A 26844-nucleotide genomic window follows, 5' to 3' on the forward strand; every position below is an offset into this window, starting at 1 on the left:
CTCAATCAAAGATACCCCCCCCCCGAAGAAAAGCAGCAATGGGGATTGCTTTTTTGTTCTTCAGCAGGACTGTAAAGCCTCTTTGAGCAGTCAGGCTAAAGCTCATCCTTCAGCCGCTGGTGACAGAGCTCTAACTGCCTCAGGCCCACACTGAAGGCAAGGGCTGGCTGGTTGCAGAGAATCTCCTGTGGTCAGGAAAGTAAGTTTTTTTCCCCAGGAAAGTAAGTTTTTCTTCCCATAAGGTGCCTTCCCTCCAAGGTGCTGCCTTACATGCTATTGAAGGAAGGCTCCATATTAATGGGTGAATTAAGTTCATTGCAGTCTGAGGGTTCATAAATTTTTGCTGCTTCTTCTTCAGCCTTCCAGCAAGCGTGCAGCCCTGGCACTCGCTGTCAGGCCCAGGGCACCTGAGACACCTCTGTCAAGGTGTGGGTGAGGGAGCCCGTCAAGGCAGCGCTGTTGGGCTGAAGCCACTCAAGTAGCACAATCTTATTCACGGATTTTTTTTGTTCTTGTATCTCTCCTCCACCTCCTTCTCCCTGGTGTGACTGGGTGCCCCATGGCTCATAGGAGAGGGGCAAACGGCACTTGCAGCATCCTGCAGCGCCTTCCATGCCTCCCAGTAATTAGCAGGCTGATGCATCAGCTGTGCTGCAAATAGGCCCCAGATTGACAAGGAGGGTGCCAACCCTGCCATTTCGGTTTGGGGCTGCCAGGCAGCTGCACCTGTGTTTCATTATCACTTTGGGAAAAGATGCGGTGACAAGCTTTTTTGTTTTGTGGGTGGGTTTTTTTTTTTTCCTTTTCTTTAAAGCCCTGTGACAGCTTACACTGCTGTGAAAACAAACAGCTGGGACTACGTTTTCCAGCAAGCTCTTCAGACTATGTGAAGAAGCAAAGGAGGTATTTGCTCTGTCTTCCCTACTAAAAACAAAAAACCAAACCCCTCAGATGGGTTAGTTTTATATGCATATAACCAAGAAGCCACTTTTTGGCACACAGGTCAGCCAAGAAGATAAAACACCTTGTCAGATAGCAGAGCCTTACTTTTTTTTTTTTTTTTTCATTTTTCTTTTTCTGGTCTAACTAATGCATCACTGCTAATTCAGTCGTAGGCGAGAGAAATGGGCCAGGATGTCTTTGCAGGCCCTGTGGCTGTGGGAGCTCTCCCCTCTGATGCCCTGGGAAGAAGCTTGCAGAAGCTTACAGTTGTTTGTACTCTTTGACAGGGAAACTACTACAGAGACACCATACAGGGGAAGGTCCGGCATAAGACAGTTTCTACAAAGCAACTGCGAGATAATAATGCTATTAAAGAGGCGAGGCGCAACTGGCAGCCACCGTCTAAAGCTGCTGGGTGCTGCAAAGTGAAGGGGACAGCAGAGAAAGCAGAGGGAACAGTGACAAGCTAAGCAGCCCTCCCACCCCAACCCCTGCAGACAGAGGTAGCTCCTTAGCTGCACCTGTTTTATTTTGGCTTTATGTAGTGAGAGAAGTCAGAAGGATAGGTGTATGTGTCTGTATCTATGTGTCTCTCTCTATATAGTTATCTCCTGCGGCCTAACCCTAGCTTATCTAATAGCTACAGCTGGATTTACAGCAGCCCTCTTGTAGCTGTTGAAGAGAAGCAGTGGCTGAAGACAGGTCACTACTGCTCCCTGCGTACAAATCATGGCTGCTCTGCTGTGCAGAGACTGGGTTCCTGCGCCTGTGAATCGACGTGAAACCAATGAAAATAAATGGGGGGAAAGCGAACGATTTCACCAGGAAAAAGACTGCTGCATCAAAACACCTTGATGGGACAGGGCTCAGGCAGCACGCTGCTGCCTAGCTCTTACCTGACACGCAGCACACATGCTTCCTCCCACTCCTCTCTCTATCCTACCCTATTTTGACGTTACAGAGAACTATTGTGCTAAAAAAGCCCCAACGCATTTATCTAGCTACAGCTGAATTTGTACAGATTATCTTCAGGTCCCTACCTACAGGCCAGAAATAATGCTATTAATTCGAAAAAGCAGCAATTGCTCTCGGTGGCAGAGGGCCACGACTGGCACATGGGGCTTTGTGAAACAGAAATACTGCCCCTTGCTTGCAGCGTACTTGAAGTTTTCTTCTGTTAAAGCCTAGCTAGAGAAAAACACCAAGCTTTCTCAAAGCTGGAAAACAGACGTTAGTCAGATGGACAGAGAAATTTCTTACGTGTGTTCTCAAAAAACAGCTAGTCATGAGTCAGGCTTTAGCTGCAAACTGTTCAACAGGACCTACGTGACTAGAGAGGAAAGCAGTGCTTTGCACTAAGTAATATACACCAAAAAATCACCTGGGAAAAGCAGCAGTAAAAAGGTCTTCAATGCTAGTAAAAGGTGAAGGTTAAAAAAAAAGTGATTTGCCCACACTCTGGCATGTGTTTCATCTTGCAGGACTGTAAGATCGGGAGGCGGTTCAGCACTCAGATCAGTAGGACAGCTATCACCACAGTGCTGGAGGGAAGGAAGGAGTACAACAGGGGGGGAAAAAAAAAAAAAAAAAAAAATCACACACATTACCACCACATAGCTTGATCTTTACTAATAAAGCCAAAGAACAAAACATCAGCATTTTTTTTCCTCTTTTTCTGCCCAAAGAGCATCTCCATTTTTAACACTACTGCTTTTTGCAACAGATGGACTATTACACACGGACAAAGCAAACCAGGGAATATTAAGACATTTTCCACATTTCAGTTTTATGTGATTACTGAAAACAATGCCTTGATGAAATGCATTTTTTCACCTTCACACGATATCCTTTCTTTAATGGGCCACCTAGATACCACAACGCTGTGATGAACAGAAAGGAGTTGTAACGGGGAAAGTCACGTCAGGAAGACGAGGCAGATGCACTGCCAGACGCTTTCCGAGTTGATATGTTACGTTTCCAGTCTTGCTCAATTCCAAGAGGATTCTGCGGAGAAAGGCGGTGCCGGGCCCCACCGCAGCAGAAGGCTGGCTACGGTACAGAAAGAGCTGGTAGCTGACTTGCTCATTATTTCAACGGGTGCACTCAGGCATCTTGGAGATCTGCTCAGTATTAAGCTCTGTTCTAAGCTTCTATATACCTATATATTTTTCAAACCAGCAAGTTTTAATTCCCCTTGGGCTCCAGCCAGTCAAAATCACCTCCCACAGGTGCCATTCCAAGCCCAGCAGCCAAGAAGGCCTATATGTATAGAATCACTGAATGAAAAAACCTGCCTGTTGACCCCCTAGTTAAGCAGTCAGTACAACACATGCTTGGGATTTGCTGGGAAGGCCAGTGGCTTCTGTTCTGTTTGCAGGCAGTTCCTGCAAACCTAGCAAGCCCATTCCCTGTTAACCCACCCCACGTGCTCTGCAGTCACAGCGGAGGGGAAGGAAAAAAGGGTGATGTGGAACAGGATCAGAGCTGCCATCTACCTCCTTTGTTAGAATTTCTGTGAGACTTCACCCTGGGCAAGCTTCCTCCCTGGCTTATCTATGGGCAGGATCAGTGATCCACAGGCTGCAGAAAGAAACACAGAGTTAGACTTCAGCACACTTGCCACGGAGGAACATTTCATTCAAGATGGCCTCTACGGGTACACTCTGTGAACTGCCTCCTGTAATCAGCTCTCCCCATTCCTCACTGATCCCTCCGCTTTCTGCCGCTCTGCTCCGGTTTGCTTCGCCCCAGCTGCTTGCCATGCAGCATCCCTCGCTCCCACTGCCTGTCAGCATTTTCCCTCAGCCCTGGCTGAGGCTGTACAGCTGCAGCTGGGTTTGGTGCCGCCGACCTCATCTTCTGCCCTTTCCCAGAGGGGTGGAAAAGTCTCTCCTGCTGCTCCCGTGTTTTAGTCCTACCTGACAAACCAGCAGAGGAGCTACACTGTGACATTAAGCTGTCCCTGCACTGGCACTGCTGCTATTGCCCAGCAGAACTGAATGTGAAGATTATTAACATCCCAATGGATCTGGCAACAGATACTATAAAGTTCAAGGAAGTCACCCGCTACCATTCAGAGATTTATGCAGGAGCAACAATGCATCTCCAAGCCTGACCGCAAACACTGGCGCTCAGCAGATGGCCCACAGGTCACATATATATCCCAATGCACGCCTGAAAGGTCAAAGTCTCTGCCATCTGTCACACTCCCACCTGATAGAAGGTATCAATTAAAATAAGCACCTGGAATGATAGAGCACAGGGAGACCTGGGGGAAGGATGAGAACAGCTTGAGCAAGTGAGAGTGCGCTACACTTACTTTTCCCAAGCAGTGAGCATACTTACTATCTGGAACACATAAGCCTGCTGTAAGCGTACTTACAGCATGTCCCTCTTCTCCCAAACCAAGAGCCTGATACTCAAGCGCACCTGTAGGCAGGTCTAGTATTTCACAACCCCACCACACTACAAGGGGAAGCAAAGCACTAGCAGCACAGTTAAAACTAAAGGCAAACGGCTTTTTCTGTTTGGATTTTAAGATGAAATCAACTTCAATTACAGCCTCTAGCAATGGTTTCATATTGCTCACTAATCTTCTGCAGCCTCCACAAGCAGCTGGTGTTTATCACTCCTATCAAACTATATGGGCTAAATGCAGCAGGGCTAGGAGAGGGAGGGAAGGGCCCAGAACAAATCACTGCCTTGGTTTGGAAGCAACAGTCATCCCGAGTTATCAGCATGAGAAACTGCCCTGACACCCTCCCTTACTCATTTGTATACTAGATGCTGCAGGACAGGTTTATTACAAATCCACGTACGGGAGAGGAGAAGCACAGTTATGCTGTCCCTGCTCTGCTCTTGGCAGCAGCGGGAGGTTAGTATGGGTGACTCCACCTTCAGTTTGTTAAGCTCGTGCCATGGGATGGGGCTTTGCAGAGGTGGGGACAAGCATCTCCACCCTGCTGTAACTGCCTAACACACTAACCAGATGCAGGTATCAAAGGGAGCCTCTCTTTCAGGCTTTCAAAAAAACCTCCCACAACACCAGCAAAAGACAAGTCAGATCCCTTCCAACCTGCTAAGTTTCTGAAACCTGAGATAGCCTCATACCTCTTCATCAAAAAAGGCTCATCTCCATCACCTTAGCTTCTAGGGACTGTGGAGAAAAATGCAGAAAAATATTAACATAAAAACTTTTTTCACCTCTTTTTAAAGTTGCCAGCTCACCAGTGAAGCTGGGCACTGTCCTGCAGCGAACTCTCTGGCAAAGGTGGAACTCTCTGGGTAACCACGCTGCAGAAAACAACACTGCTGTCATGAGTCATGCGCGAAGGTACAGGACAGAGATTCACACAGAGACCAGCTTTTTGCTAACAACAAAAGACTTGCATCAACAGACAACACCAATAAACATGCAGAGCATGTCAAAGACCTGAAGAAGACAAATACAACAGAAGAGAGAAAGTTCAAAACTTGACTTCTCTTGTCCTACGTCTGAAGGTGTCACTTGAACAGAACTTAAATGTGGCTTCTCCTGTTCATGCTCTAATGATTTCATGGTCATTTGGGGCGGGGGGTGGGTGGGGGAGAAAAGGGGTTTATCCATCCGTTGGTTCAGGGTCGAGTTGGTTCAGTATCAGAGGCACTAAACAGTCTCATCTCTTTTGGCATCAGTTTCCTTTCAAAATGATCTTTTAGCTGTCCTGTCCCACTTTGTTTTCCCTCCTTTGAGGTCCAAGTTCAAACGCTGGAAACTGGGAAGTCTCCGGTACTGAAATATCTGAGAGGAAGTGAATAGCTCCAGCCATGCCTAAAACATAACGAGAAAGAGATCTTTGTGCATCTTTGACATTAAAATAGCACAGTTGACAGCAAAGGCAACAGCGCCTGTTTGAACACCTCCTCACTAGATCTTTTTTTGAACAGGTGAACTTAGGGCCTATAGAAAGGCAAGTTCATCTGTACTTTGCCCAGGAAACCAAGTTTCACTTGAAAAGATGAAAGGCAAGAACCAAGATCTCTCTGCTACCGTCTTTTCAGCTGCACAACCTCAATGCTACTTCAATTAAGAAAAAGTAAATCCCAATTTGGACCGTCCCTCAGAATTTGAGCAGCTCTTGCTTGTCATTTCACTGGGGAAAAAACAAAGGCAGAACTTTATTATACTTGTGATGTACAGATTCATTTGTTCACTATTCATAAAGAGGTCATGAAAAGCTTCATAAAGAGCCTGAAGCACTAGCACCAGTATCACCTAATAAAACTCTTAAGGTGACAGACAACAGAGGCACCCTACAGCAGGAGAGCATACAAATACAAGCTCAGTTTTACGATCAAGCTAAAATCCTATTTTATCAATAGCTAAGCACATACAAACAAAGGAACCTTCCTGAAATACAGCATCTGATGCAAATGAAATGATTAAGACAATCCCATAAGATGCACATCCAACTTCCACTGAAAGTGTGCACGTACATGCAGAATTGGACAACTTCAAGCACAATTTTGGCTAGAACACCCCCCCGCAATTAAGACCTTTTTGTCTCAAATTTGAGACTTCTAAATTTTTCTAAAAAAAATCACTGACATTAAAAAACTAAAATAAAAGTTGTACGTCAGCCTTAAAGAACAAATCATCTTATTGTTGGCATTACTTCACCTTCTCAACAAATTTCAAAGCTTTTATACAACAGATTGTATGCCTGCTTTTTCCCCTCTACAAGCACATGCAAGGGAGCTCTCAGGAATGAGAATACTTATACTTTTCTCCCTTAAACATTAAGACAATAACTCTGTATTTAGAAGGGATGCATATAACTACTGCTCTCTTGTGTTCACACCTTGGATTGGTTTATTTGTAAAATAATCCTATTCGGTCTGCTGTAATTTCACATATTTGTGATAGGTGGCACACTAGGCTCACTGTTCATGAAGTAGCAGCGCTACTTTAAATCCTGCTTGGGGCTACAATTCCTTCCTACTGTGTTTCTAAAACATAAGGATGAGATAGGGAATAGCAAATAAACTACAAATAAAAAAAATACAAAGCTCTAGGAGAGTATTTAGGAAGATCTTCGAACTTATGGAAAAGCCCCTAAGAACTCTGCATTTCTTTTCTGTTCAAGCGATTTGGGTTCATATTAAAACTAGCTTTTCCTTGCCTTAGTATTGCAGCAGAGAGGGTCTAGTTCTGACAAGCCAGCAACTGCTTTGAGACCCCCTACCCACAGCTGCTCCTCTGCCCAGTCCCTCTGCAACACCACCTGCGACAAAACTGTTGCCCGGACTTCTGTTTGCTTTAAGCCAAGAGGCATCAGCACAGCAGAATTTTATTCAAGAATGACAGTGGCACTGGCTTTACATTTGAAAATGCTGAAACGCAACCAAAAGTGAAAGTTGTGATAGTGAATGATTTTCTTTTGTCTTTTTCTCCCCCCTCCTCCTTCTTTTAGGCAGAGGTGGTGGTAGGGGGTGGGTCTATTTTTAATAGTAGAGGAACCCACCAAAGATTTCTCAACTCCTAAGCATGTGCCAAAACTGCAAGGTTGCTCGCCCTCCCTGTATAATATAATACCATATGCAACACCATCACTTTACCTTCAAAGAGAGAATAAGGTCGGTCAGGAATACGACATCCATGTGCACCATACTCCAAACACCATTCAGCAAACTGGGGAAAACATTAAAAAAAAAAAAGTGGTTTTTTTTAATTTTTTTTTTATTTAAGACTGTTAAATGCAAGCTTGAGTATCTGCATATCTTTAATAGGTACTAAATGTAAAGTAGTAGTCATGGTTTAACCCCAGCCGGCAACTGAGCACCACAGCCACTCCGCCCGGTAGGAGAGAATCGGAAGAGTAAAAGTGAAAAAAACTCGTGGGTCGTGGGTTGTAAAATAAAATAGTAACAGTAATAATAATGATAAAAGAATATACAAAGCAAGTGATGCACAATGCAATTGCTCACCACCCGCTGACCGATGCCCAGCCAGTCCCTGAGCAGCAGCCCCCCTGGCTAGTTTTCCCCCCAGTTTATGTACTGAGCCTGATGTCACATGGTATGGAATGTCCCTTTGGCCAGTTTGGGTCAGCTGTCCTGGCTGTGCCCCCTCCCAGCTTCTTGTGCACCCCCAGCCTTCTCAGTCGGTAGAGCATGAGAAGCTGAAAAGTCCTTGACTAGTGTAAGCACTACTTAGCAACAACTAAAACATTGGTGTGTTATCAACATTATTCTCATGCTAAATCCAAAACACAGCACTGTACCAGCTACTAGGAAGGAAATTATCCCAGCCGAGACCAGGACAATAGTGTAAGCAGGGACACAACACAGAAATCACTGTCCGAGATCAATTTGTCCCACTTCAACTGTGACAAGGCTGCAATTAGGTTTTAGGATACGTATTTCCACAGCACAAGTTTCCGTTTCATAACAATGTAATTAGGTGGGCTGTACTTCTGTTTTCTGTAAATCAACCCTGCTACACCTCAATGACAAATGCTGTGAGCACAGATATATTCAGTTTCAAGGGCAAATTTTTTCTAATACTGTAATATCAGTTTCTTTTCTATCTTGGTGCTTAATTTATCCACGTGCTCAGGACTTTGGGTTGCTAATTGCATTTTGGTTTTCTTTCACTTCCATGCACCAATTTAAAGTATTAACTCTCCTGCTCCCATTACTTAATTTTATTTATTTGCTCTCCCCAAGCCTTATGAAAAATCGTTATAAATACAGTCAGACAATTATGGTCATGAATATTTTGTTGCAGAAGATGGAATACGATTAGAGAGAGTTACGTGTCTTTCTTGTGTTTGATCAACACTGCTACAGTAGCTACATTAGACATACATGACTTGTGAACCACATCTGGATCAATTTAATATCAACCATCTATTTCTCCTTTATGGCTCCCCAGAGCATACAGGGGGCCACAAGTTCCCCTGGCATTTCTGTGCTTGGAAGCAAACCACTGCTTATTCAGAATACAGTGTGAAGATTCCTGCAAAGCAAAGAACTGAGAGGTCTCTCCCTGCTCCCCCTGCAATTTGGGCAACCTGCTAGCAAACAGATCATCCTACTAACTAGAGGGTGCCCCGGCTCCAGAGTTGGAGCTATATGGGGTGTGAGCATGCCCCCAGAGCCATCAAATCTGTTCAACAGGAGGATAAAGGGTGGCATCTCCACCCTCCTTCCCCCCACACTGTTCTGTTTAAATGTTTATTGGGGGATGGATTTTTCTTCTCTTGGTAGGGGCGTGTGCATGTGCGTGAATGTCTTGAGGAAACCCAGCAAAAAACCCACAAACACAAGCACTGTGGTCCACACTGCTATTGAGAACTGATGAAACATTTTTGGGCCCCTCCCAGGTATAAATCTTCAAACCGAGGTTTAATTCTCCATGTAATCTTGTCTTATATGTGAGGACAGAACATGTTCATGGCATGTTTCTAAACTACAATCAATTCTTGCACCATCCACATCTTATTACTAGCCTTTATCATTACTGCCAGCCTGGGAACTGCAACAGAAATTAAAAAAATGCACCCCAGGCTACTGAAGCACAACCATCATTTACAAGTTCATAGCTTCAGCACAACTCGTAGATCCAGTAAGCCACACTAATATCTTTGTTAAACCAAGGGGAGAGTGTAAAAATCTTCTAGCAGGAAGACATCTGCCATTATTTGTCACATAGACGGGGCATGCTTGCCATCAGCAGTGGTTTAATCACAATGCTGAGCAGCACCGGGCTCGAATGCTCTCTGTTACCTGGAGCCCAGGATGCTGCAGCCCCTCTCTCCTCCCACGGGCAGGCCAGCTAGGAGCAGCTCAGCCTCCTGGGAGCCTGTCTGATAATGCTGGAGAAAAGCTGTGAAGCCGTAAGTGAGAAGCACAAACCAGGGGTCTCTGTGAGCCGTGGCCTTTCAAGCTCTTCTGGTTCATTTGTGAAAACAGTTTCATGGCTCCCGAGAGGTAAGCAGGGATTCCTGGCCAGACTCCTTCCCCTGTGCCTCATATTTTTGGTGTGAGCAAACACCCCTGGGAGGGGAGCCATCTAGTCCTCTCAGTTACATGCCTTTAGGTACCAACATAACTGCGCGCTTGCTTCCCTGAATGCTTTGGCTCAAAAAGAAGAGATTTCAAGAATGCCAGACAAGCAAATTCCTCTGCCTGTTTCAAGATTTCCCCTGCAAGAGCCTGAAGGGCCTGACTGAATGCTGGAGATGCTAAAATGCAGAATGGCTGCAAATACGCTGCCGGACCTGACTATGCTGGGCACCTCCAGCAGTCAGTCTTTGGCCACTATGCCACATCTTCCTTCTCAAAGGGATTTCAGGTACGTAACTGAGTCCCTTCCTTTTTCGGCTTTGAAATAGATATGCTTGCTTTTCTCTAGCTTGGTATGGAAGAACGTCAGGGCTCTTCTTGGGCCAGAAATGCAGCACCAACAGGAGTTGCCAATGTTGCACAGAGCCACAGAAGATGTACTAGCATGAAGGGTGACAGGGAGAGCCCGATAGCTGGGCCGGCAGAAATGCCTGCTTGGTGCCATGGCTCACACGTCAGCAGTGGGTGAGTCCACATGTAACAAAGTCACACATTTGCTGTGGGAGTGCTAGGGGTTTATTACATTCTCTGGGATGCAGGTATGCTTACACGTGTCCTCATGGCGTGATGCTTTGGTAAATGTGAGACAAGCAGTAACTTTTTAAAGCTCTGCTGATGGAGGACAGGCTGACAGTGGAGATAAATACAATAGCTTTACATATGGCCAGTACTCATCTAAAAGCACCTAAGAAGCAACTCATCAAATTTCCCATTGCAATATTTTTAAAAAGGCCTCAGCTAAATAGCTACGTATGCAATATGAAACCTAATATCAGTGAATCAAGCTGAAAAAGACCCTAGCAAACCAAACCAAAGTCTTATGAGATGAGGAAACAGAGGCAGAGAAAGCCTTCTCCTTCGGTAACTGCTAGCGTAGTCAGAGCTGATAGCAGAACCTGGACAATTCCAGTGGAAAAATTCTGAGCGTGTCTTTCTCTGCAATTTGTAATAATGAAAAAAAAAAAATCATCTAAGTGAGCAATTTAATAACTGCAATTCAGAGCTCTAAAAGCCCCAAACAGACACTAGTCTGAAAACAAATAATTACAAAAGACTACAAACAATATCGCTTGAGGAGCTGAGGACGACAGTGGATGTCTCAATGGAATAATTAGCACCACATAACATTAGTCTGTTATTGTTCAGGCAGGCTGATTTTCAGACTCTATCTTCTTCTGAATACATGTTTAGTTCCTCCCTCCCCTCCTTACAGAACATTTGTGCGTTTCACTCTGCGTATTAAGAAGGTGCGTGCCCCACGTACACAGTTGAAGTCGTCCAGTCAAAGTGTGAGTAAAGCGGAGCAAGCGATGGGACCCTGTTGTCCCACCCAGCCAGCCAGCTCCAGCTCTAGCACACAACAGCCTACTCCACTCACAGTTTACTCTTGCACGGGCGTTATGACATGAAAGGGAACAGTAATTTTGTTGGGATGCTGCAGAGCTCACCTTGCAAGCTCGGTAGAGGTACTTTTTGTCCTGAGTTAGGTTATAGAGAGACAAGAAGGAGTAGCCATTGCCAGCAGTGCCATGGCAGATCCCGTATCCTTTTCTCAATAAACCTCTCTGCCAGATGACATCGCTACAATCCATAGCATCTTTCAAGTATTTATCCTCTTTAAAAGTCTGTGGAATAAAAAGAGAATAAATACACATAAATTGAAGCACTAATGAAAACAAAAGGAAGCTGGACCTGAAAGATGTTTCACTGTTGGTGTGGGGTATTTCCATATACAATTTATTTTGAATTTTAATAATCCATTCATTACAGACTTGCCTTTCTATTCTTACTAAGTTGTTTCTCCTTTCCCTGCATGGAAAAAGAAAGAACTTTTCAAGTTTTTGTTTCTGACATCAGGACCCCAAAGGAAAAACTCAAGTTCAAGGCCCTTGGTTCTACAACCTATAATCTATTTGAAGGGTACGTGGTCCTTTTTTGCTTCTCCCCTCCATTCCCAAACCACAATATTATTTGATTTGAAATACAGAAGTGTAATTCTTGCCTCCAAGAAATGTAACACAGAATACTGGCCATCAAATCTGGTCCTAAAGGGCTAGGTCCTGGTCTTTCTGAGTAATTCTTCCTGGTTACTCACCGTCTGCCTTCAATTCCATGTCAAAAATGCACAAGAATATCTCTTTGCATAGCACAGGGCTCTTTTCTCTGTCACAAGTACAAGTAGGAACATTCCATTACCTTGATTAGTATTTGTATTGGAAATACTCAGAAGCACTAGCCAGTTCGGGCACAGGACCAATTTTGCAAAGTTTATTGCAACTTAAGTGCATTTTGGACACAGAGAGCCCATCAAGAGAGCAGAAAACAAAAGCAAGTAATTTAGCTGAACACCACCAGACTTCCACCCTTACAAGGCTACTTTTTTGCTCCCCTTTGCCTAAGTCACTCTACAGATCAACAAGACAAAAAAAAAAAACCCCAAAAAGTAACTGATGCACTACTGTAGACTTAGTCCTTTAGAGACGGCATCCACTACCAGGCTATTTAATAAGGTAATAGAAGCAATTAACATGCAAGATTCTTAAATCCACAAGCTTGATAAAGAAAGTCCCTCTCTCTGAACAGGGTTTGTCAGCTACTTAGCTGGAACATTTCAAATTAAGGCCTGGCAACAGCATATGATTTCCAGGACAAACACTGCTATCTGTTACCGCAAGTCCCTGTGCTTGGTGTGAAAGCATAGCTGGCAAAACATACTCCAATTTTTCTTATCGCTTCTTCAAAAAGCAGAATATAAAGAGCAAAAGAAAAGCATCATATGCCCCATCACCTTAAACATAAGAAGAGGCCAGAAAGGAGACTGCTAAACAGAACTCGGTCGTATCCCTCTTACCTCCTGCAAAACATTTTGTGCTGGGAAAAGCATCACCTTGACAAAGAAGGGGGAGGGGGGCAGGGGGGGAAGTCTGCAGTGTTAAGTCCACCTCCTACCACAGTCCAAAGAAAAAGCAACTGTGACTGCTGCTACATTCAGCAATGCTGTAAGAGATTTACAGTTCACATTTCAGGTAGCAGCATGAGTAATTATTCCATAAACCATGCCTGCTTTTCATCAGCCCACCCAGAGGTCGACCAGGGAATCTGCCAAGGAGGGCTGTCAAAAGCAAGAATCAATTTGCATAAATTTAATTAAATGGCATACTTTCAAATGTTATGCAAATCAGAAGTGCACAACACAAGAGAGATGGCAAACCTAGTTAAGGATGGACAAGACGAAACAGTAGGCTTGTGGTAGCTCAGCAGTTATATTTATGCCCTAGAAGGGGCCTGGGATCTTTGCTCTGATGTTAAGTTCTCAAGAGCTATATCTTAATAATGGAGTAATTTATGGAAGACATTCTTTGGCAAGACACATGAACCTACGCTTTTGAAAACCAACATAATCCTTAAAACTCCTGGGATGAGTATTCAAAGAATTTAGGTCAATTTTCTCACACTCAGGACTCTGATATCAAATTGTTTAAATACATGGCCCTTTTCCAAGAAAGCCTGAAGTCTAGTAACTACTAGCACCCTGAGAAGCTATTTTACCCACTTATTTCCTCATATAAACATACTTACATATGTAACTATTTTGAGATTTTTAGGTGTGTAGCCTAGGGTTCTGGTTTGAAAGTCTAGATCTAGAAAGACGTAAAATGCAAGCCTTACAATCTAACAGGCCCGCACACAGGTGTCTCTATAAAAATAGAGGTCTATATGAACACAGAATGATTCACCTTATAAGCTTGCATGAGCATGTGGATGACTCCGGGGGCACCATGGCACCAGTGCACCAGTCTGTCAGTCTCATTGCTCAGTGACGATGGGTAATTCCCAGATCTGAATTTTTTATGACGCACATAGTCAATGCTTGGCTTCACCAGCTCTGCCAGGGTCTCCTGGTCCACATTTGCAACTGGCTAAAGAAAACATTAAAAAAAAAAAACAAAAAACACCACCAAAACCATAAACAGAAGTAGTAACAAATTGTGCATCAACACTTAATTCTATGCTCTATTTTCAAGGATCCTACATACGTGCCCTTGATCCAAATACTTTGAATCACTTCATACAGATTTAATTAATGTCTGCTTACAATACCCTTGTGAAGAGCATTTTTACACCTACTGTACAGACAAAGAAATTGGGGCACCAAGTTGTTACTTGTCTTACTGGAGGTGACACAGAAAGACTATGGAAGAACTGAGAACGGGATGTGGATTTCAAGATTCCCAGGCCTCTCTTTATACCTTAAAATAGAGAGAACACTTACAGGAGAAAGATGATTTTATAGCTACGTTGCTCATAATACACACTTAAAACACAATGGGTTGCACGTTTCGTTTTAAAAATAACTAACGTTCACAAACCTGTCCTGTTTCCCAATAAATGAAGAGGAATGTATGTAGTGGCATACCTGGCAGAGGTTTACGAAGGTTAAAGTTTTCCATCATAAACAAAACTCCCTGAAGCTATGGGCTATAAATTTGCATTTCCAATTTCAGAAGCAACAGCTACTTCTCCAGGTAGCTAAACATCTTTGTACTACAAAATCATCCTTAGATTGCTCTTCTGAATTTTCTTTCTCATTTCTTCTATTTAGTTTACATCCTTGCCAAAAGGAGAATATATCCATCAACCTGCATGCTCCTTGTAAGTAAAGGTTTAGAAGCCGAGTATCTGTTGGGTCTGCAGTTGTTCTTTGTTGGCATTCCCTCCTCTACCAGGCCATTTTACAGTATTTTCATAACAGAGCTCTATTTTTACACAGCCTACATGACTTCTGGAATTCCTGCAAACTGTGGGAACAACTGTAGAAATTGGAGCCTACAGGAGCCTAATAACTGAGCTTATTTTTTCAAATAGCTTGTCTTTGTTGCTGACTCAATGTCATACAATTTCACTGTTTCCCACCAGCTCCAGCACATTTGCATTCCATAGGTAAGCATACTGCTACAATTGACAGTCTTACAGCCAAATGAAGGAAGACTTTCAATAGCTGTATTTTCAGTAACCTGAAAAAACCAAAAGCCTCTATTTCACCTCAGCCAGGAAAGCTTTGCCAGACTTCTACCTACCAGGTCCCTCAAGCAAACTCCACCTCTGCGCTTTTCTGAGTGGAACAGAAACCTTCACGCTGCTAATCACAAGTACACCTGAATACAGATCAGCTTATCATGAAGAACACCCCAGATCTGATCAGCCCTCACTCAGACACTGACCTGTGGGGTAGGGAGGCTCTTGTTCTGGTGGAAGCTTTGTTTTGGGGCTCTGATTTCACGCTGCACCCCTGCAGCAGAAGGCAAAGCAGATGGCCAACAGCAATAAATGCCTACAGTCTTGATCCGTGCAAGGCAAGCCCAGCCCAGCACATCTGTCCTTGGGAGGTAAATCCAAGAAGAGCAGAGCTCTTTACAAACCTCCTTCTCACTTTGTGCTTCTGAGAAGGTCTGAGTACAAGTATTTTGCCCAAGCTGCTGAGGTACCCAGCACCTACTTCCAACAGCAAAAAAGTAACCTACAAGTATGTGTCCTGACCCTCTTGCCAAGAGCAATGATATGCAAACAGACATTTTTGCCCCAGGGTTAGTGAAAGGGGCTAGGATTAGAGATTCCCTAGCTAGCACTTCAGAATTCCTCCTCTACCTCCTGGATGAGTTATTTAACACTGCTGAGCTCTTATTCTTCCAGTAGTCTTCTGTAAATAAATCCAGCAATACATGTTTCCTCATAAAGGTGGTGTACAGAAATGATGATCAGTGACCTTCACATCTCAGGTGCTATGCTGGACGCCCTTTTTTTGTTATCAAACAGCTACTCAACAAATTATCTCCTGAATTCTTTGCTGAAAATACAGAAAAATTCTCCTCATTTGGCGTGGGAGGGATGGGGAAAGGATGGGACTCCGATATGCCGTCTTCTTCTGCAGCGGATGACTCAACTCTGCATGACTCACAATATTTAATGTACAGTGAAAAGACAGTAATCTAATGCTGCATAAACAATGGCTTTGTGGTAATTCTTAAAAGCAGCAATTATATGTAAAGGAAAAGATAGTTACAATTTTAACATGTAGACAGAATAGCTTCTGCTTAAGCCAAAAAGCACCGTGGAATTGTTTCTGCTATCAGCCTTGAATAGTAAGTGAAGGATGGAGCCTTTAAAGAGGCTTCTTTAAAGGACCAGAAGTTTCTCAGAAAATCTAGCAGAGCCAGGGAAGGAAAAATGGAAGCCAGGAAGATGAAGGAGCCAGAATGAGGTGGACCACCTTGTTGAAGAAAGCAGGAAGTGAAGGTAAGGGCACAGTAAATCAGAGCAGCCTGAGGCCCCAGTGAGATGGTCACTACACAAAATGGCTGTAGTGAGGTTAAGACACGCCCCCAGGTACCAGAGCAGTAGCCACTTCCACAGCAAAGTCAGCTGCTTTAGCCTCAGCTACTGGTGGAAGTGATGTGAGCTAATCTGAAACACATGGAGAAGTCACAGCATCTTTTGCAAATGAGGAATGGCTGAGCAGTGGCAACACCAAGTACCAGCTCAGTCACTTCTGCAGTGAACATTTATACGCATTCAGCTTCACCCTGCGAGGACGTACAATCCTTCTTGTACACATTTGGACATACAATGACTTGCCTGAAGGAAAGTCATTTTGCATGAGCTGGTAAGAAAATTAACATTTACAAAGATGCACAGACTGGCAGCACCTTTAAAAATCAGAAACAGGTAAAATACAAATTTTGCCACTCTATGGCCATCTTCTATAATGAATCTTAAGGCTCTTTTCCAGATTGTACAACAGAAATAAGATATACAGGTCTGTTTTGAAAAAACGTCATAATCCTATTGGAGAATCTCAGGTCAACGGGGAATAGATTTAAGTGTGGGAAAGAGGAGGTATACAGAAGAGAGGAATCTTACTCAGGACAACAGAAAGAAGAGAGCAGGGGTCATAAATGCACTAAGGAACATCAGATTTTTGGGGGAGAGAGAGGGGGAGATAAGGAAGAGGAAGAACATCTAAAGAATAAAACCATAATGAAGACTAATGTGTGATTAAGGATAGTCTTCCAAAAGCTTCAAGACAGTGGGGAAAAAAAAAAGTCACTGGGGAAGAGAGGAAGGGCTTGGAGGGCAGGAGACACCAGCAGTACACTCATTTAAAAATGGCAAAAAATTGAAAAGTGATGGATGGTAAGTGAATATTTAGCTGGTCTAACTGCAGGCACCAGAAGGAGTAAGTATGAGCACGAGGGGCACCTCACTGTCTCTGTTGAGGATAGGAACTTCAGCTCCTGGAACGCTGGTGCTCTGAACCACAACTCAAGGGTTAATTCACTCTAATGAGAGGATACCCAAGTCACAGTTTTCTTCTGCTACCAGGACCTGACCTAGCATTCTGCACAGTTATGTGCTGCAGAGTCTTAACTCCTAACTGTGAGACCCTGACCCAGCACAACACTGCACATGCATGAAAGCTGAAGATAAGATCCTCTGATGCAAAACAAGAAATCACTGGTGTTTCACCCCAGCCCACAGAAGACACTCTTACCTGCATGAGCATGTAATAGATCCCAGCCACTCCATGGGCCGCTCCAACATACTGCTTCCTGTGCCACTGGTACAACAGAGGACAACGGTCTGTTTTCCGCTCCTCCTTCGAAAAGTTTCTCCCCGATTCAATAATAGCATCTACTACCTAAGACAGAGAACACACCCCTTCCGTCTGTCTCGCTTGCTTTGATTCAGAGGGTTTTGCTTTGTCATGACTAAAACCACAGTAAAGAATAAGCTATGATAAACAGTGATAGGGCAACAATATTCAATTCATTTGGACTTGAGTGTTGAGGTAGAAATGGAATTTTTCCTAAATGATGGAATCACACATATTTCTAAGAGTAGAAATTTAACATATAAATATTTCTAATCACTTTTTTCCAGGCCTGCCTTCTCTGGTTCTGGTATCTGCAGAACAGTCATGCATCTTCCCCACACTGAATTCTCGTTCTTTTCACTTAAACACTTCTGTCTTAAGGTTTTTCGTAACAATTTGTTATCCTCAAATGCTCCAAAACTAGTTACATATTAGATCCATTTCCATGGCTGGCCATGGACCCACCCCCACTGGCCTGTCTCAGTCCCAGCTGGGCAGCAGGGAAAGGGGGAAGAGATTGGGGACAGATGAGACTGAGTTCCCAGTTCTAGGTCCCTCTCCTCTCCAGCATCCCTCTCTTAATCCCTTGAATTATGTGAAGGAGTGATTCCAGTTCAACCTCACTGATGCTGTGGCACTGGAGAGAGAAAAGTATCTTACCTCTTTGATAACAGACTGTGGGACAGTGTCTGGACCGATTTCAGTATTCAGGTACAGCAAGGCATATAGGTAACCTGCTCTGCCATAAAGCAGCTCATCTGGCAGTTCAGCATCTGTGCTTACGACTGCCCTTTGGAGTTGCAACAACCTGCATCAGACAAGGAAGGTGGGGAGAGAGAGCATCTTCTCTAGAGACCATACTGGACTACATATTGTACAAGCCATCAATCAAACCAGAAGCAGAACAAGTGCCAAAGCCCCACCACTTCCCTTCAGTCACCCCCAGTTCAGCTGGCTGCCAGGTTTACACACAGGAGCTCTGCGTGCCTGCCATCCCTGACAGACAGGCAACTCGGAGCCAGAGCCAGGTTAGTATTAGTGCAACTATCAGTTTTTTGTGCAGACAGAAACAGATGTACGGGTGCAGGGAGGGGGTTGGAGGAGGCTGGAGAGCTACTCCAACAAATAGAGAAGCCTCCTGGAGCCTCTGGGAATTTCACTCAAGTGTGGACCCTTAATTGTAGATGTGTAAGAGGGAAAAAACAGAAACAAACAAAAAAGACCAATACCACCATTTAGCACTCCCCCTCCCCAGGCAACACGTTGTCTCAAATGTTTAGCAGCTCAATTTTGAAAAAGGCACTGTTGTTATCCACAAGCTTTTGCTTGCCTTTAGCAATGGAAAAAACCCCTTGGGCCGGCCATTGCAACTCTCATTTGCTCCAAAGAGACTCCGGGCTATTACTCCACCAGTCTGCATTACAATTGAGGTGGAACAGAGATCTCTTCTTCCTGCCCACTCCCTCCCTGTCTCTTCCTATCTTTTGTGATTAAATTGGCAATTAGATGAAACCACGGAGATGATCACATTTTAAATTGTGGGAGGGGGCAAAACAATCTGGATTAAGACCAAATTCAATTCCCAGATCCCTCCAGCTGCTATTACTTGGCAGAAATGTTAGCATTAACATCATGCCGGAGCAAAAACACGGACTCCAATGGCTTGTTTATGCTGTCACTGCTTAATACCAGGGAAAAGCCACTCACAAAAAAAGGAGTTTTATATTATCACTCCTTTCTTGGAACTATGCTTTGGACTTAGAATTGAATTATTTTCTTTTAAACTGTCCACTGTTAAGTTTTATTATTCAAATCATACAACTGGACAGCTACAAGGTAAAAGTTAAAAGTGCAATCACAGATAACATTTTGACATCTATAATGTACCACTCAGCTGGCATCATGAATATATTTGTAAACAAAAAAGGAAGAAAAGAAACAAATAATCAAACTAAACTCCTTTTCAGTCCTCCTCCTAGAGATGACTTTCCAAGGAGAGGCGAGACTAAAAGATTTATTGCTAATCTCATTTTGCTATACTCATCCTTCATGCCTTACAGCAACACTGCTTTCCTAGCTGCATCCAAAATGACATGCCCAACTTTACTGCCAGTTCTAAGAGCAAAAAAAACCCCAAACCTACCACCCATTTCAAAACTGAAATATTCATTCAGGAACAGCAGCAGAGATTAATTACACTAGGATTCTAGATTAGAAAGAGACCAATTATATTTCCAAATATAAACCAGAATGGAGATGAGGACACAAGGCTAGTCTGCAAATTCTGGCAGCCTAAGGTATGCTGCTGGACCGCTAGCAGGTGGATTACTGGTGCCGAATGCAAACCTCACAGGGCTCCAGTGCTTCCAGCCCTCGCTGGGACAGCAATCAGCTCCGTACCAGCAAAGGGACAGTCAGTTCTCCAAGGAAGCTCCACATCTAAATGGGATTTCTCAAGACATTTGTTACATTTAGATTACTTTGAAAAGGGGCTGCAATTTTTTCAGGCTACCCTTCATATGCTCCGACCTAATTAAAGCCCTTGCATTTGACGGTTCAGCAAATACCTCCTCTTTGTTTTATTAAATCTTTGTCACATATCAATCCGATGTACCTTGTTTCTGTCTGGATGTTTCCAGATCCCTGCAGCATACATGTTTTGTAATGAATCTACAATTAAGACCCACTCTTTACAGGAAACATCACATACTGCACAAGCACTACATATTGCCGATGATAAGCGTGCGACTTTTGTTAAATGTCACTTCAATGTGACAAAATCAAAACATGCACGCACTACAGATATGCCCAGGACATCCTGTCCTTACAGCAATAGAGGACTCAAGATAACCTGCTAAATATGAATCAAGTGTAAGCCAACTTCAATAAAGATAAAGCCTGTTTTGTATTCTTCTACTGAAAATGTATCAGGGGAGAAAGTGTCTCCATTTTTTTAATCCCGTCCTCCAAAACTCCACTTGCTAATGTTACTGAACCAATGATCTCTACAAATGAAGGGCATGGCTTTTTCCACCATCAACCGCTTACTTGGCAACACATTCTTTAGATTCACTGTCGTTTTTCAGCTTGTGATAAACCACTGCACCCACTGCCAGCGGCCCAGCATCACCGCAGAGGAAAGTAACTCTTCTGCCATTCAGATTGCGAAGGATTCTCTTCACATAATCAAGAGATCGCTGCAAGTGGCTCTGGTTTTTCGTGACGCGGTACAGTTGCAGATATAAGAGGGCAATACCTGGAACAACCACATGAAAAAGAGTTTCATTTACTTTTCCTTCTAAATATATCATATTCCCCTCGTTAGTGCCCCTGAACCAGTAACTCAAATGCAAACAGGTATTTGGGCAATTAAAACAGGTCAGTGAAGGGTTTTAGCTTATGCAATGGGAAGGCATCAGGCCATCTATTTTGATTACATTTCAATTTGGATTGTGACAAAAATAAAAAAAAATTATCAGACTGAAGCCCAACGGTAGACTCACAATTTGCAGAGAATGAAGAAAATTCATGACACAGGCACCAGTGCTTGGTGAAGAAATCACTGAAGACTCATAAACTTGGGCTAACAAGCATGTGTATGACCAAGTACATTGACTGTACAATACTCATCTATTATATGCAAGAAGTGACTTATTTTCCAATTGATTTGTAAAAGGATCTTTTGATGAGTTTTTGGATTCAACTTGCCAAGTTCTTTATCACCCTTAAATGTATTTCACAACAAGATTATGAGTTTCTACAAGTTAAGCTAGTTTGTAAAAGCCAGAAAGCAAACAAGTCCTCCTTCCAGAACGGCGGAAGGTAATACCAAGCTTCACTCCACTAAACCCATTACATAGTTTTCCATTAAAACCAAACAAAACCTTAAAAATTGCAGCAATGTAGACTGATGAAAGCGAAACAAATCCATCTGAGTGGATGTTTATTGGCCAATTGCAAGCATATATGTGCAGAAGCAAAACATTTACCTCCAGACCATACTGCATCTCAAACTTGTTTCTGAACAGTGAGAGCACTCTCCTGAGCCACAACTAAAGCCGAGTACACACAAGGCCCACTTAGCTCCACAGTGAGCCAGCTGAGCACCACAGGAAGAATAGCACCACAGGAAGAATAACACCACAAGAGTGCTGGTACATCCTCAGATGTTCTCGGGACTGGCTTTGAACAAGCCTTTCGAGATGAGTCCAAGAGGAGAGCTGCAGAGGTTGGTTAGCCCAGTTCAGTGGCAGGGGAACTTGTGGGCTATTTACTGGGATTTCTGTAACCCTTTTTTTATGTTGCAACATTTTGTAGGTATCTGGGCTTGACCAAAGGATGATCAGAAAAGTAGCCATGAGTGCCAGTTCATCCAATCCTTCCTTGTGCAACACCCTTAAAATGGCTCCTCCAAGATATCTGCCTCATACAAAGAGTACTTGTATAAGCAAGATGGACTACAACATGAGTCCTATGATTGTTACATGCCAACAGTATGCGCTCCAAGATTTTAAAGATGTTTCACAAAGTACAAGCCAACGCACAGGACTGCACTGCCAATAAGATTTGTCTAGACTTGGTATATAACAAGCAGGGCAGTTGTTTTCAGCATTGCTTTTACGTTCTGATTTGCACACTAGCTGCAAGGAGCAAGTTTGGGGAGAAAGTATTTGAAAAGCCAAATCATTTAAATATTTTTATTCAGAGTCATTTCCACAGGAGCCTTGAAAGAAGTTTATAACTTGGAATAGACATAGTTGGCGATCCTTCTACAGGATGGAAAAACCCTACTCTCATTAGACTCTGTTACTTGTTCATCTATCTTCTTGTTTCAGCTAATGATGGCTGTGTTACTTTTAGCTTATGACTCATTTTCAGCATGCTCTGTTTTATCAGCCATAACTTGAGTTGTCAGTCACAGTGTCAGAACACAGCTCCCTGGAAGCCATTTTGTAATGTCAGCGTGAGAAAGCCCACCACTGGAGATCTTCTGCGCTCACTTCTGAAAGCCACTCACTTTCAGACCTTGAAACACATCCACCATTTAAGTCTGAGTTGCCTAAAACTTCCCCACCCATCCACCCACAGCACCATCTGTACTGAAACATCAAGAAGAAAGCAAAGAAATTTTACCCTTTCATTGCCAGAATTAAGCCTGAGCACAGACAAACCTTGGAGAGTTTTTCCAAGCTGCTCCCCCTCACGACACAAAGATAAAAGAATGGATCTTCTCAGGGCACATTTCAAACTTGCTGTGCTAAAAGCATAAGTATGCCTGCAGTGTGAGCTACACAGAGCAGGAATAGAACATGCCATTGTAATAGCAAAGTGGCACTTAAGAGGCCTAGACAGAGAAGTGTTTTGGCAGCTTGAAGAGCAGTGGCCGTATCAGGCTTGACAACTGCAGGCTCTGCCTAAAGAATCAGAAGGGATCATTCACATTTGGACAGCATCAGTGATGCAATGCTAAATGAACGACAGTGCCTAGCAATAACCAGCGCTTGCACACACCTGTTTACCTTCATGCACTTCACAATCTTGCAACCCCACCTCCATACTCCCCCTCCTCACACGTTCATTTTACCATTTTTCTACAGACAGAACAAGCAGAGCCAAGTTATCCATATTCTAGATTTTAAGGCTCCACGCTCCTGGGCACAGAACACCCCCTCTCAATGATCAGAAGATGCTGTTACCATCAGACAACTGCTAACTATCAGTCAGTTGAACAGAAAAAGGTGAAAATAACTGATCTTAAGAAAATATTAAAGAAACTAGAGGTAAGCCAAAAGGAGTAGCCTTAGAAAATCCACTCCCTTTGCAAGTTAAAGATCTCCATAGACAAAAGCCAATTACCTCTCTGTAACCAGATCCTTTGTCCACTGAAATCAATGCAAATAATTCCAGACAGTAGTGACCAAGGGTCCAAAGTTAAAAGAAACCAACTCACACAAATGCCTCTCTCAGAGTATTCCTGCTGCTCCTGTGAGAATACCAGAACCTCCTCCTGTGAATAAACCCAATTATGCCATTTAACAAACACACTTCATTCAAATTCTAGCTTTCTCACCAGTCCAGCCAGTATAGGCAGAGCAGTCATGTGGATCTGCTGTCTTCAGCCCTTCCTCCATTTGTTGCAGAAGGTCCTTGATTTTTGTCTGGATCCGTTTTGAGAACCGAGCACTGACCTGAGAACAGGAGACAGGAGAAAAGGAGCGAGTCAGAGAAGGAAAGAATCCAAGAGTGCAAGCTGGCTGCTCCACTTTCTTGTTTGGAAAAAAACAAAAAATAACTAGGGAACAAATACTACATGCAGCAGTCAGCAGTGTCAAGGTGATTCATCTTAAGTGTGTCTCATGTAATGCATTCTGATTACATATTAGAATAAGTTACTAGTATCTACATTAAACAAAAATTATCTGGGGATGCTTTAAAGTCACATGAAGAGCAGCTATGGACACTGTGAGAGTACGTAATCATATGCTGCCTCTTATCTCAGGCTCTTAATACAGTAAGCAAAGCTTCTCTGAGCTAAGTAAAAGGTGAATAGAAGCAAGCAGAAGACAACCATCTGCTGCTACTCCATGAGCCAATACTCATTCAGGGTCCTGGTACCAAGACCACGTTATGGACGAACACAGCACAGTGAACCTACAAGCCCTGTGTAATAGGTGGTTGCTCTCATCACAAGGTCCCTGCACATCTTTTGTGGTACTATGGAGCAGGAAATAGCTAAAGGAAAATAAATGCTCATATTTAAGACAACCAAGTCAAAGTCAAGCCATCATCTTCAATGATACGCTCAATCACATCATCTATGATGTATTCACATTTTCCTCCTTAATCCAAGACTCTTTCATGTCCCCGTTTGTGATCACCACATGGAAGGCAAGTCGCTTAGAGCCATAAAATGCCCTTCCTCTTGCTTCTTGCTCTCTCCTCTCCCCAAAACAATATTAGGATTGACATGTTTTATCATGATAGGAGGTTGTTAAATGCAGTGGAACTATTGAAGAATAACTACCTAAAAGAATGAGCTAGACACAAAGCTGAGTAGAAGCAGCTTGGCAGCTTCAGGTCATGCATGAAGTTGAAGAAACTAACCTTTGATTTTATTCATTGCTTGCTTTTGACCAAGAAAAGTTTACATAGATACTATATATGAAATATAACACAGGATACTTTAATCTTGCCACCATTTCCCTCTCATGAAGCATACTGTATGGAAAGATACATTACTAATTACTCCCTTAAGCCTATGGAATGTGGAAATAGTCCATTAACTAGAATTTACTGCCCTATTAACTTCCATGGGAAAGAGTATTCAGGAAATCCCTTCACAGGACGAGTCTACATTTGAGTGGGAACATCAGAAACAACACTCAAAAATGTTGTGGGGTTTTTTTTGTTATATAAACGGTATCACTTATTGATCAGCTTTTCCTATTAACACATTTATTAAAAACTAATTTATATATTTAAATAGAGCCTAAGGTCTAGGTTTACTTACAGAACAATTTATCTACTACGGAGGCAGAGAAGGAGAAACAAAAAAACGTCTTCCCTTTCTGGGCTATAGGAAAAGCTTTACCATTACCAGATAATTGCATCACTCTGACAAAATAGTGATGTACACAAACATCATGCCACCCAAAAATATTTCGTGAATGTGCTTTTTCCATCACCTACAGAAAGCCCCAAGCATACATCACTTGTCACCTAAATCTCAGTTATCCAGGAACATCTAGAAGAGAAACTCTCTAGGAACATGGAAGCCAGCAGAGCTTCCCCACCTCCAAAACCAAGAGTCACAACGCAGTGCTCATCAGAAAAAGGGCATTACGCAATTTGGCTACCTGTCAGCTTACACTGAGAATAAGCTACAGTTTCCTGAATAGTGCTTGATCTCCTTCCACCACTTGCTTCCCCAACCTGCTCCCAAATAACAGCCAGAACAAATCAGATTAACTGAAACTAAGCCTTCACCAAAGACATCTACATTTATGATGTTTTACTGGAGAAGGAGAAATTAGCTCATTAGGAAGGCAAGGTCTCGTTTGATTACAACACACCCCAAAAGGGAGGGGGTTCAGATAAATGTGGGTCCTATATCAGATGTATGCCAGCATACAACTGATTACTCAAAACACTTTGTACTCTTGTTCAGAGCAGAACTTCAAATAAAAATCAGTGGATTCAAACATCCATTCAATGGATTCAGAAATCAGAAAGAGAATAGGAATCACACAAGTCCTCTGACATACTCAGATGTCTCCAAGGTCAATGGCTCAAATCCATTTTATGATGGTGGGATAGGGAGGAAAAAGGAAATTGTGCCATTATATCTCATGTCACACACATACCACTCTAGGAAGGAGCTAGAGCTACCTTAACCTTCTTCAGTAACTCTAGAAGTAGCAACCAAACACAGTAAGCATCTGATGTCTACTCTTTGGCCTTAATATGGCATTAAGCACCTTTTTGGTAGGAAAACTGTACCATACACACACAACACTCACACCCTCCCCTTTTAACTAGTTGAGTGAAGTCTCAACACAAGGCAAAACCTTTCCCAAGGGCAGAGCTTCTCTCCTTCAAAAGACAGCTATGCCAAGGCTAAGGCATATGGGGAAACAGCGTGAGGATATCCATGCAGATGCATCCAGGCGTAGCACTCAGTTTATCTGACAAGAGTGAACTAAGGTTTCAGACTACCGGTTTGTTTACCTACTGCACATCACAATCAGGCTGGTTATCTTTTTGTTCTGACAATACACCTGCTGTTACCAAATCTGGATATTTTTTATCAAACACGAGATCAAATTACTTAGAAGCAGGAGGGGAGGACTAGGACATCACGACACCTGGGTTCTGCTTTGAAACCTCAGTCCCATACAAGTAATTTAGCTCAGATTGGCATTTCCCTCTCTCTAAAACAGGAATTGTAACTTACCTATCTTGATTCAGTGCTTGGAAAAGCATAGATGAAAGGATTTTTTGATTATGATTATAATCATTTATCAGCTCAAACAAAGGTACTCCCAAGCTTATGCCAGTCTGAATAGGTTATGAGTGGCAACAAAGTTTTCTTCAGCTACCTACCTACTCCTCCACCGCTGCCTTTTTTTTTTTTGATTGCTCTG

The 26844-nt window shown here is 43.1% G+C and overlaps 1 protein-coding gene across 1 annotated transcript; it reads right to left on the bottom strand.

The window, feature by feature from the left end:
* Positions 1–5311: 5311 nt before the first annotated feature.
* On the bottom strand, positions 5312–24561 carry LANCL2 (LanC like 2). Its single transcript, XM_009275029.1, has 9 exons — positions 24532–24561; positions 23772–23889; positions 20750–20957; positions 18362–18509; positions 17600–17746; positions 13788–13970; positions 11499–11675; positions 7540–7612; positions 5312–5752 (listed from the first exon to the last, which is right to left on the bottom strand). Exons 1-9 carry the CDS (start codon positions 24559–24561, stop codon positions 5637–5639), a joined length of 1200 nt encoding a protein of 399 aa, XP_009273304.1. The 3' UTR covers positions 5312–5636.
* Between the last annotated feature and the right edge of the window lie 2283 nt (positions 24562–26844).

The sequence above is a fragment of the Aptenodytes forsteri genome, unplaced genomic scaffold, assembly GCF_000699145.1.
Source record: "Aptenodytes forsteri isolate BGI_AS27 unplaced genomic scaffold, ASM69914v1 Scaffold282, whole genome shotgun sequence".
Classification (NCBI taxonomy): Eukaryota; Metazoa; Chordata; class Aves; order Sphenisciformes; family Spheniscidae; genus Aptenodytes; species Aptenodytes forsteri.